The 11,596-nt window shown below is 58.5% G+C and overlaps 1 protein-coding gene across 1 annotated transcript; it reads left to right on the top strand.

Moving 5' to 3' along the window:
- Positions 1-8,151: 8,151 nt before the first annotated feature.
- Positions 8,152-11,153, top strand: WNT1 (Wnt family member 1). The gene is made up of 4 exons (XM_059934576.1): positions 8,152-8,255; positions 8,987-9,240; positions 9,914-10,179; positions 10,665-11,153. Exons 1-4 carry the CDS (start codon positions 8,152-8,154, stop codon positions 11,151-11,153), a joined length of 1,113 nt encoding a protein of 370 aa, XP_059790559.1.
- The last annotated feature ends 443 nt before the right edge of the window (positions 11,154-11,596 follow it).

Consider the following 11,596-nt stretch of genomic DNA (forward strand, 5'->3'; position numbering starts at 1 on the left):
CAAGACTGGCTTCCCCTGCCCAGCACAGCTTCACCCTCTCACTGGGATGCTGGGCAGGATTGGGAGGGGGTTCCCCACCACCCCCAGCTGGCAGGGCGGGGGTGGGGGAGTGTCGCCTCCAGGTGCCGTCTAAGGCCAGCAGCTTCTCTGAAAAGGGTGGAGAAATGGGCTCCCCATCCCACTCTGCCCCCTTCAGCCCCAGTAGGGAGCGAGGGGAGGCTCCAGGTGCGGCAAAGTCAGGGAGGGGACCTTGGTTCCCTCCTGAAAGGGACCATGGAGCAAGCTGAGACCTCTTCCTCATCTGCCACCTTCCCTAACTACATGTTCCCCTCCTCCTAGCATCGCCCGTCTGGTCCCCGCCAGGTCCCCAGTCTCAGTCCCCACCCCTTTGCTCCCGTTCATTGCCCTCCAAATCTGGGGCCACTCCTTTATTTGCTGTGTCTTTATCTCTGGCGATATCCCCGGCTCTCTCCGCATCTCTGTGCCCCCGTGGGCGGATGCGTGTCTGTCTGTCTGACTGCCACTGTGCCTGTCTCGTCCCCGTGTGCGAGTCCCTGCCCTCCCTGCTTTCCCGGTCCCGATTACCTCCAGCTGCTCTGGTGCGGAGTCCGCCACCGGCGCGGTTGGGTAGCCTGGGCTCGGGCTGTTCAAACCGTGGGGAGACTGCGTCGGGTTCTGCCCCCTCGGCAGAGCCGCATTCTTCCAGGGCAGGGCCACTCCTCTTCGCCGCTTCCCCAGCGCCGCCGCGGCCGCCGGGAGGAAGGGAGGGAGGAAGGGAGGGAGTGATCGAGAAAGCTAGCAGGCGGGCGAGCGAAGAACTGGGGGCTCTGGCTCTACTCGCGCCGAGCTCACCGGCGGCTCTGCCGCGGCTGACAGAGCTGCGGCCCCTCCCCGAGCCCGGGGCATCCCCACCCCACTCCTCGCACCCCCCGCCATGACCCGGGGAGCCCAGCCGCTCCCCCTCCTCCCAGCGAACACACACACCCTCTCCCCCGACGCCTGGGTTCAGGCTTGGCCCCGCTGAAGGGGGAGGTGGTCAGAGTTCCGCTCACCTGCTCTGGGACCGCCCAGGCTGCAAGGAGGGCGCAGTGACCCAGTCTAGGGAGCCAGGACCCTGGTCCCGAGTGGTCATTTCTCTTTGCCTCAGTTTCCCCACTGATAGCTGGATGGTTGCAAGGTGCCCTTGAGAAGATGAAGATGGAGCTGAGATGGAAGTTTTGTCGCTGGACAGACAGTCTTGGGTAGAGCCCTCAGAGAGAGCACACTGCAGGGCAATGGGAGCCGGCAGGAGCAGCTCCCTTCTGGGTGGCTTGGCTTCCGCCCACCTCCGAGCCCTACGCCTGCCTCTTGGGAGGGGTCAGCTCTGGCCTCAGAGCTTGGCTTTAGCAGCGGCTCGGGTAGCTCCAGAGATCTTCAGCCCGCCCCAGTGCTTCCCTTGGCTTACCTTCATCCTTGCCAGCAGAGGTCTCCTGCCCTTCCTAGGATCCCGGGTCTGCACTCCGGGTAGCCCATATTCCTGCTCCAGACTCTCAGACTTGCTTCACGTGGAATGAGGAGGGCCTCGGGATCCCAAGCTGAGCCCAGCCCAAGGACAGCCAGGGAAACAGCCTGATCCTGGGTTGCACATACAGAGGCAAACCACCTTAGGGAGCTCCAGCGGCAGCGAAGGGGTTAGGCGCCACTGCGCTCCTGCCTGACTCACCCTCCCAGCTATAACCACTGTGGGCTATTTTTGCCAGAGAGGGGCCCCCGGCTTCCCAGCCGCCCCCCGCCCCTGCCAGACCGCAGCCCAAGGCACCGCTGGCCCCGCGCGCCCAAGGCTGGCACGTTGACTCAGAGACAGGCCCCCCGGGGAAGCAGAGCCACGGGGCTGAAACCCACAGCCCCAGTCATCGCTTCCTTGGTAGTGGCCGTGCAGCTCGGCCGGGCAGCCAGCCTCCACTCTGTGTGGCTGCAGGTCCTGCCCCGTGCTGCAGGGGGCATTGCTGTCTAGGGGGCGAAGCTGTCTGAGAGAGATTAGTGACTTTCATCTGTTGGGATATGTATTAATCACCTTTATGTGCCAGGCCTCAAGCAGGCTAGGGAGGTGAAAGCGCCATGGTCCTGACACTGGACAGCTGTGACCACAGAGGGTTGCTTGCTTTTCTCTGCTTTCCTACCTCTGGGGGAGAGGGGAGTATAGGAGAAGGAGCCCTAGAGCTCTTGCCCCTCCTTCCTGTTTAGGGGCCAAGAACCAAACCGTGTGTGGCTTTTGAGGCCACCAGAATCTGCACCCTGTCTCAGTAGCTTTTGTCCTTACACCTGGATTCAGTGTCCTTGTCCTTCTCCCTGGATGTCAGCCTGGAAGTTTACCTAGGTCCCTGGAGGGGGGGACGAGGTTTCCTATGCCCCTCTTCTCCCACAGGGGGACCTCTTGGACACTCGTATTTCTCCATGCGTCTCCAGGTCTCCCTCAGGTTTCAGACTGTTCCTTCTTATTCTACCCTTGCTGGGCTGCAGTATAGTCAGGTGCCAAGGAAGGGCCAGGGTCAGAACTACTGCCACAGATTCCATCTTCTTAGTGACCCCAGGGCTCCCCAAGCTGGCCTAGCCCAAGTCCAAGGACGCATACTCCTGTTCCCTTTCCCTGCAGAAGCCCAGCTCTGGGACCTGAGTCCACAGGCAGGCAGACTGGGTGGCCTGAGCTGGCCCCCAGTGCCCTCGGCCCGACCGGCTGGCCTGAGCACTGACCCGCAGGCGGCTGGAGGGTGGTGTGGCAGGCGGGGCCTGGAGAGGGCTGCGGGTACACACCCATTGCCTAATACCCCAAGCACGCGGCCAGCTCCAGGAAAGGAGAGGGGCGGGAACCAGAGAGACCTTGACAAGGGTTGGGGCCATGACAGCAGGGGGAAAGTGAGGGACTGTCATTGCTTCAGGGAGGGAAATGGGAGCAAGCTGGTCCCCCTTCCCCTCAATGGGAAGGGTAGGGGGCTGCCTTCCCATCATGGGGACGGACGCACCGAGAGCAATCTGAGAAGAACACTGGGGCCCTATAGGGCGGGGGTCAAAGAAAAGAGAGATTGGGGGATCGAGCAACTGAGGCGTCGGCTAAAGCTGAGTACAGTCTCGAAAGCCTCCTCCTCTTCCTCCCCCTCCTCCCCCCACCCCGTGTTTGCTTTGGCCCAGGGTCCCGGGTGACTCATCTATTGCTGAGCCGCTGATAGGGGCGGCCAGGCCCGGGGAACCCAAATTATAGGCCCTGGAGGGATGGATGCGCCCGCGGCGGCGGTGAGCTCAGCTGCGCTGCCCACCCTCCGCCTCTCACGCCTTCTGCTGCAGCACCGTAGGCCACCACCCGGAGGCACCAGAGGTTCCGCAGCCCGACTACGCTGGACTCCCAAGAAACCCCCCCACATTCAGCAGTTGGCCCCAGCATATCTGTGAGATTACCCTCGACAGAACTTTGCCCCCTTCTCTACCAGAGACTGATGCCTTCCCAGCCCAAGGAGATAGTGCCACCTGCTGGTGCTTCAAAGGAAGGTAGGCTCCTCTGCCCATAACTCTCAGCCCTGGTCCCCTGCTTCCTCCCCAGACCCCATCTAGGTAAAGCCTCTCTCCCCTCTGACATATCTCTCTCATTTCTATTTCAAGGGGGGGCGGTGGCTTGCTATTAATTTTCTACTTTAAGCCTTTAAAGTTATCCATGGTCAAAAGTGATACAAAGAAAAATAAAGCAGGGTAAAGAAAATAGGTAGTGGGATTACATTTTATACAGGAGGAGGAAAAGGGAAGGAACAAATTCATGGAGATAGCTGAGGAAGGGCATTCCAGAAGACAGAAAAGCAGGTGCAAAGATCTTGGGACAGACACTTACTTGGTACATTCAAGGAATTAGCAAGGAGGCCGGTGTGGCTGGAGGGAGGAACCCACAGCGGAGAGAGTGGTAGGCAATGAAGTTAGAAGACAAGGAAGGAGCAGGGTCAGATTATATAGGGCCTTGTAGGCAAAATAAAGATTTTGCCTTTTCCTTTGAGTGAGATAGGGAATCACTGGAAAATTCTGAGCAGAGAATGAAACGATCTCACTTTGTTTTAGAAAGAATGGCTCTGGCTGCTGTGTGGAAAATAGATTATGGGGCCCAAGGACTGGGGCAGGGAGAACTGTTAGGAGGCTATTGCAGTAGTACAGGAGAGAGATATGATGATGGCTCTGACCAGTGTTGTAGAAGTGAAATAGTAAGAATGGATCAGGTTCTACATACATTTTGAAGACAGAAGGGCAGGACTTTTTTTTTTTCTTTTTTCTTTTCTTTTTTTACTGATTTGACACAGATTATAAGAAAACAGATGAGTCAAGGATGGCTCTAAGATTCTTGTCCTGAGCAACTGAAAGGATGGAGTTGCCATTTACTGGGATGGGGATGACTGAAAAAAGAGCAGGTGCAAGGGAAGAATTGGGAGTTCAGTTTTGGACATTGTACATTTTGAGGTGTTTATTCAAGTGTTAGATATGCAAGTCCAGAGTTCAGGGCCAGAGATAAAAGTAGGGAACATGAGACTGGATAGTTCACCAAAGGAGTGAGTGTAGACTGAGAAGAAGCTCCAGATTGAACTGGGGTGCAGTCCAATGAGTTATGTAGAAATTGGGTACAAAGGTGGAACCAGATAAAGAGACTGAGAAGGTGAGCAGCCAGGGAGGTAGGAACGGTGTTCCAGAAATCAAGAGAGAATATTTCAAGGAGGAAGTGTTCAACTTTGTCTGCTATTCCTAAAAAGTTTGTCAGGATGAGAACTGAGATTTGACTGTAGAGCAAAATGGAGGTCATGGATGATTGTGATAAGGAAATGTATTGGGTTAGACGGTGTGATTAGGGTGGTGGAAAGAGAGAATAAAGAAAAGAAACTGGTCCTGGTGATTAAAGCAACGCTTTTGAGTTCTGCAGTAAAAGACAGCAGAGAAACGGGGCAACCTTGGGTGGTAATGTGAAGTCAAACAAAGTTTTGGGGTTTTTTAGATGGGAGACATTACAGCATGTTTGTATGCTGATGGGTATGATCCAGTAGAGAGGTAAACTGATGATGCAGGAAAGAAAGAGAGGACAATTGATAGAGCGATGATTTGATCTAAATAGAAATTTGGGCCAGATCATACAGAGTGTGACCAGACCTAGAGCCCTCCCACTCTTCCCCACTATTCCTGGTGGGTGGAATGGTGAAACAAAGGATACTGAATCCTTCTTTCCTCTCTTCCCACCTCTGCTTGTCACCAGTGGCCACAGACAGGACTGCCTTGTCTTTGAGCCCAGCTCCCTCCTCCATGGGGTTTTATCAACCCACCAAGCCAAAAGATGTGACCCAGGCCCCAGTGGGAAGAAACTCCTAAGGGACAAAGGACAAGCTGCCTATGGTACACTGTTTACTTGAGCCATCTGTGCTGGGTGGCCTCTGCAGAGGCCACTGGCTTTTAGACCTGTGGAAGATGCTGGGCCAGTACACCTTGTCCCTCAGGGTCAAATCCTTGGAGGTGCCAAGCATGCTGGACTGGGCAAAGGGCCTGGAAAATATATTCCCCTCAAAAATAACCTCCATCAGGCTTCATTTGGGTTAATATGCATCTCTTTTAAAATGCAAGTGCCCCAGGAAGATTAATTAAACTTATCAGGCATTTATTTCTTAGAGTGATTTCCCTGCATTGGAGGGGAGGCCTGATCATTTCTGGGACTTGGAACCCTTTAGGAATAGGCCTGGGTACATTGCTCGGTCAAAAAGCATCCTAAAGGCAGAGGAGATGAAAAAGAGAGGATCAAAAAGGGAGGCAATCAGCTCGGTGCTTTGTGACCACCTAGAGGGGTGGGATAGGGAGGATGGGAGGGAGACGCAAGAGGGAGGAGATATGGGGATATAGGTATATGTATAGCTGATTCACTTTGTTATAAAGCAGAAACTAACACAACACTGTAAAGCAATTGTACTCCAATAAAGATGTTAAAAAATAAAGGGGAGGAGGCAGGGGACTTCCCTGGTGGTCCAGTGGTTAAGACTCCACGCTCCACATGCAGGGGCCCGGGTTTGATCCCTAGTCAGGGAACTAGATCCCGCATGCCGCAACTAAGACCTGATGCAGCCAGATAAATAAATAATTTTTTTTTAAAAAAAGGAGAGGCAGGAAGATCCTAAAGACCATTTTTATTTATCTGCCAATTTCGGGAAGAGCTCCCGGCCTGCTATTGCTGCATGGTCACAAGCAACCAGTAAGGTGGAAAGAGCATGGGCTTTGAGTCAAAACAGTCTGGGTTTTAACCTGGCTCTGCCATTTATTCCCTCGTTAGCTGTGTGGCCCTTGGATAACTGCCCAATGTAGTTTTTCCTCCGTAAAATGGAGAGAGAGGAGAGATGTAAAGGAGGAGATCCTCCCTCTTCCAGGGGCCATCTGTGTGTGGTGGTGGGGCATGATAACCAGGCTGGCAGTGCCCCCTATGCCCCATATAGGGAACAGCTGCCACTTCTTCGATAGGAGGCAGAGGTGGCCTTGAGGCTGAGATAGAGTCCTAGGAGGAGCGACTCCCAGGACTCGTAGAGATGGTCGCAGGTGCTCTAGGTATCCTGGCATGGTGAGAGTGAAGAGAGCCAGAGTTTTGGGGGAGAAGACAGAAACCTGGCAGAAAAATTCAGAAAGAAGCAGAAACTTGGAGACACAAGTTCCCTCTTCTGGGTTCAGTTTAGCCAGCAGCCCTTCTCTTCCCAGCGCCTCCATGCACACCCCTGACATCTGCTCCACTGCCCTTCCTTTCTGAGCCTAGTCCTCAGGGACGCTGCCACTCCAGGCCTCATCCATCTTGATACCACCTTGGTTACAGGCTTAGTCGCCCCTCCCCCAGTGACATGCACAGGCTGACACATGCCACAGGGTGACACACTATAGGATGACACAAGGTACACCGGGTGAGAGTGACACACCTATGCATATTTAATCTCCCACTCATCCGCCCACCTCCGCACACAGTTCCAGACACTCTCTGTTCCTCGGCCAACCTTCTGGGTCTCTCCTGACGTAGCTGCCACCTCCTTCCCGACACCTAGGAGATGATGCACTGCCCCAGGTGGTGACAAGACGACTAGATGACCCTTTCTGACCTGAGCTAAGTTCCAAGATTCCTGGGAAAGGCTCCTAACATCCCTCTTCAGAACATGGATTTTCTGTGCACGAGGACACCCGGGAGTGTGCGCTCTCAGAACACACTCACGCATATTCTCACCCTCAGTCTCATTTGCACTGTCCCACTTAGCGCGCACACACACAGCCACTTGTGCACTCCTTCCAGCCCACCCCACAAGCACAGACTGCCGCTGCCTCAGGCCCCTCTCCATGGTGGGGCTCTGTGTGGTCAGCGCATCCCCCAACCCACCCCTGGGATTTCCCTGACCACAGTCCCAGCCCCACCCCAGTCTCCCCCTTTTCCTTCCCTGTCCAGCCGTCGGGGGTTCCTGGGAGAGGAGGTGTCTCCCCAGAGCCGCTGCCCAGAACCACAGCTTTCCTTCTTCCACTCAGGATGGGGGAGAGAGGAGACGCCGGCGGGGACCGGGGTGACGTCGAGGGGACAGCCCCACAGCGGGCAGCGAAGCGGTTGAGCTCCTGGCGGTTTGTCCCTGCAGCACACTGGTCGCCGCGCCCCCTGGCGGACGCTGGTCCCCGACGGGCTCCGGACGCGGAGAGGAGTGAGGCGGGCGCGCGTGGGAGGGCGTCCCAAGGGGAGGGGTCGGCGGCCAGTGCAGGTCCGGAGGCGGGAGCCAGCGGGTAGGGGGCGGGGGTGAGCCCCGACGGCCAGCCCGTCAGCTCTCGGCTCAGACGGGCGGGAGCCACGGCCCCGCTCGCTGCCCATTGTCTGCGCCCCTGACCGGTGTGCCCTGGTGCCACAGTGCGGTCCGGCGGGGCAGCCTCCTATCGTCACTTCAGCCAGCGCCGCAACTATAAGAGGCGGTGCCGCCCGCCGTGGCTGCCTCAGCCCACCAGCTGGGACCGCGAGCCATGCAGCCCGTCGCCCGCCCCCGGGGCTGTTAGAGCCAGACTGCGGACTCTCGCCACAGCCGCCACCGCCGCGTCCCGTCCCACCGCCGCGGGCAGCAGCCAAAGCCGCCCCAACTGCAGCACAGAGCGGGCAAGGCCGGGCAGGCCATGGGGCACTGGGCGCTGCTGCCTGGCTGGGTTTCCGCTACGCTGTTGCTGGCGCTGGCCGCTCTGCCTGCAGCCCTGGCCGCCAACAGCAGTGGCCGATGGTGGTAAGTGAGCTGGTGCGGGGTCGCCACTTGTCTCGGGGCACAGAGCCAGGGGCCAGCCCCATCCAGCTCCCACGCTCTGGGATCCGTCCGCAGACAGGCTCCCTCCAGCGCTCTGACTTCCCTTGGAGACACCGAGGGGCGCTCTGGGGCGGAGCTGCTCCAGAGTATCCAGCTCTGCTTAAGTGGGGTGAATGGTCCGCCCGGTGGCCCACGATACCCCAGCCAGGGAGCCCACTCCCATCTAGCACCGCCCTTCTTCCAAGAGCCCCAAACCGAGCCTCACGGCGGTAGTCACACCACAGGTTTCCCAGCCTCGGGAGAAAAAGGGCAGGCGTGCACTCAGAAAGAAGCCAAGTAGAGGGCGGAACTCCCAAGCATTTCACGCCTTGTGTGGGCATGGATGGCAGGTCAGGGTTTGCTCGCCAGGCTGCCCGGGAGCAGGCTCTGAGAGCCAAGGTGACTATCTAGTCTCCGGTTCTCCATGCCTCTGCTGTCCAGCTCCGGGCGCAGGGCCCCCGAGCAGCCCTAAGATTCCTGGGAACACAAAACTCTGGACGCCAAGTCCTTTCAAACTAGTGAGCCCAGGAGCGTGGAACTGTTAACCTTACTATTGATCTCCCGCCGCTCTCGCCGGCAAATGGCTCCAGGAAGAGGACAGGGTGGGCATGACCTTTCTGGTTAGGGTGCAGGTCCCCTTCCAGAGCTTGAGCTCCTATCATGCGTCTCACCAGGGGCATCGTGAACGTAGCCTCCTCCACGAACCTGCTGACCGACTCCAAGAGTCTGCAACTGGTACTCGAGCCCAGTCTGCAGCTGCTGAGCCGCAAACAGCGGCGGCTGATCCGCCAGAACCCGGGGATCCTGCACAGTGTGAGCGGGGGACTGCAGAGCGCTGTGCGAGAGTGCAAGTGGCAGTTCCGGAACCGCCGCTGGAACTGTCCCACAGCTTCGGGGCCCCACCTCTTCGGCAAGATCGTCAACCGAGGTGGGTACCCAGGAAGATGACGCTTCCTGGACCAGGGCAATGCACGGTCACCCTCAGGGCAGGGGCGGGCAAGTGCAGGGAAGATGTGCGGGGCGCCTGCAGGGTCACACGATCCACCCGCCAGCCCTAGCTCTGGGCCAGACTCGTTCTACCAGGGGCTTTCAAGCCGTGCACCTCGGGTACGAAGCTAACTTTTCTGAGCCACTGCCCCAGAGAAAGGGAGTTCTGAGTCGTGGACGCTGGCTGGCCACTGCTGTCCCTCAGCCCCTCTCAAAGCTGGTCTCTGCGGGCGTCTCTTACCTCCAGCCCAGCAAGTCTTGCATCGCTGACGAGGGCCGGGCCGAAAGTTTGGGCTGCGGAGAAGTCTTGGCGGTGCAGAATTCTTCCACTCCCCTCTTTTCGGCTTCTCCCTCTGGGGCTGCCCCACTTCCACCGAGAAGCCAAAATGCTCCCTGAGTCTCAGTAACGTGTGATTACAAGCGTGGACGTGGTTGCGTGCCCACGCACTTGCTTTCTCCGTGAGACCAGCTTCCCAACACAGCCGGTCGCCGGGCTTTCAGGAATCTAAGGAAGGATTTGGGGCGTGGGACTCAAGGGTCCCAAGCCCTCCACTGAAGCTGCCTGCTGCACCCCCGCGTGCCCACTAGCTGATCCCCGCTCCCTTCCCCAACAGGCTGTCGGGAAACAGCATTTATCTTCGCCATCACCTCGGCCGGGGTCACCCATTCGGTGGCGCGCTCCTGCTCGGAGGGCTCCATCGAGTCCTGCACGTGCGACTACCGGCGGCGCGGTCCTGGGGGCCCCGATTGGCACTGGGGGGGCTGCAGCGACAACATCGACTTCGGCCGCCTCTTTGGCCGGGAGTTTGTGGACTCCGGGGAGAAGGGGCGGGACCTGCGCTTCCTCATGAACCTTCACAACAACGAGGCGGGCCGCACGGTGAGCGGGCTTGAGGGTAACCGCACCCGAAACAGAATGGCAGGGTTCTCGGAGTCCCTCGCAGAGGCTAACCTCGAACTTGGGAAGTAACGGTCGGTGATAAGGTCAGGGGTTAGGGTAAGGAGCCAGGCGAGGGCGTTCGGAGGGCGCGGAGGCTTGGAAGGAAGCCAGAGAATGAAAGAGATAGTGGCTGACAACGGAGACGTTAGAGGTCATGTAACCCATAGACTGTATTGCCTACAGCCACTCCACTGTACAGGTTCAAAAAACCAGGTTGAGAGGCAGAGACAGATTCGCCGGGTGGAGCAGAGTTGGGCTTAGTGTCCAAATCTCTGCAAGACATTTCGCGCCTCCCTTCCTCTGTGCGCGGCTAGGCCTGGGCCTTTGCTGAGGTTCCGGCGACGTCCGGGAGGGGGCGGTATCTGGGAAGGTGGCCCTGACTCTGACAGTGCCCTGGAACACCCTTTCTTCTCCGTTTCCCCCAGACCGTGTTCTCCGAGATGCGCCAGGAGTGCAAGTGCCACGGGATGTCCGGCTCGTGCACGGTGCGCACGTGCTGGATGCGGCTGCCCACGCTGCGCGCCGTGGGCGACGTGCTGCGGGACCGCTTCGACGGCGCCTCGCGCGTCCTGTACGGCAATCGCGGCAACAACCGTGCCTCGCGGGCGGAACTGCTGCGCCTCGAGCCCGAGGACCCCGCTCACAAGCCTCCCTCCCCCCACGATCTCGTCTACTTCGAGAAATCGCCCAACTTCTGCACATACAGCGGACGGCTGGGTACAGCGGGCACGGCAGGGCGCGCCTGCAACAGCTCGTCGCCCGCGCTGGACGGCTGCGAGCTGCTCTGCTGTGGCCGGGGCCACCGCACGCGCACGCAGCGCGTCACCGAGCGCTGCAACTGCACCTTCCACTGGTGCTGCCACGTCAGCTGCCGCAACTGCACGCACACTCGCGTACTGCACGAGTGCCTGTGAGGCACTGCGCGGACTCATCCCTAGGAGCGTTCTCGGCAAGCCCACCCCCAAACAGATTCGCTGGCACCTAAGACCCAGATCCTCGCCCACCCAGCCCCTTCAGCCACACTCCGCGACTGCTACGTATCCGATCATTTCTCCCACCTCCTCCTACCTGGGGACTCCTGAAACCACTTGCCTGGGGCGGCATGAACCCTCTTGCCATCCTGACTGACCTGCCCCGGACCTACCTCCCTCCATCTCCGCAGGAGACCCCTTGTTGCACTGCCCCCTGCTTGGCCAGGAGGTGGGAGAAGGATTCGTCCCCTCCTCCATCAGGGTCAGCTCCTGACGTGTAGCTCTGTCTCCTCCACCGCGCCAGCAATCTGCCTGCCTCTCTCCCTCTCCTTTATCCTCCGTTTTTTCCAGGTCCCCACATGCCCTTCCCATTCTCCTGCCAAGGG

This window comes from Balaenoptera ricei, chromosome 10 (assembly GCF_028023285.1).
Source record: "Balaenoptera ricei isolate mBalRic1 chromosome 10, mBalRic1.hap2, whole genome shotgun sequence".
In the NCBI taxonomy this organism is placed as follows: domain Eukaryota; kingdom Metazoa; phylum Chordata; class Mammalia; order Artiodactyla; family Balaenopteridae; genus Balaenoptera; species Balaenoptera ricei.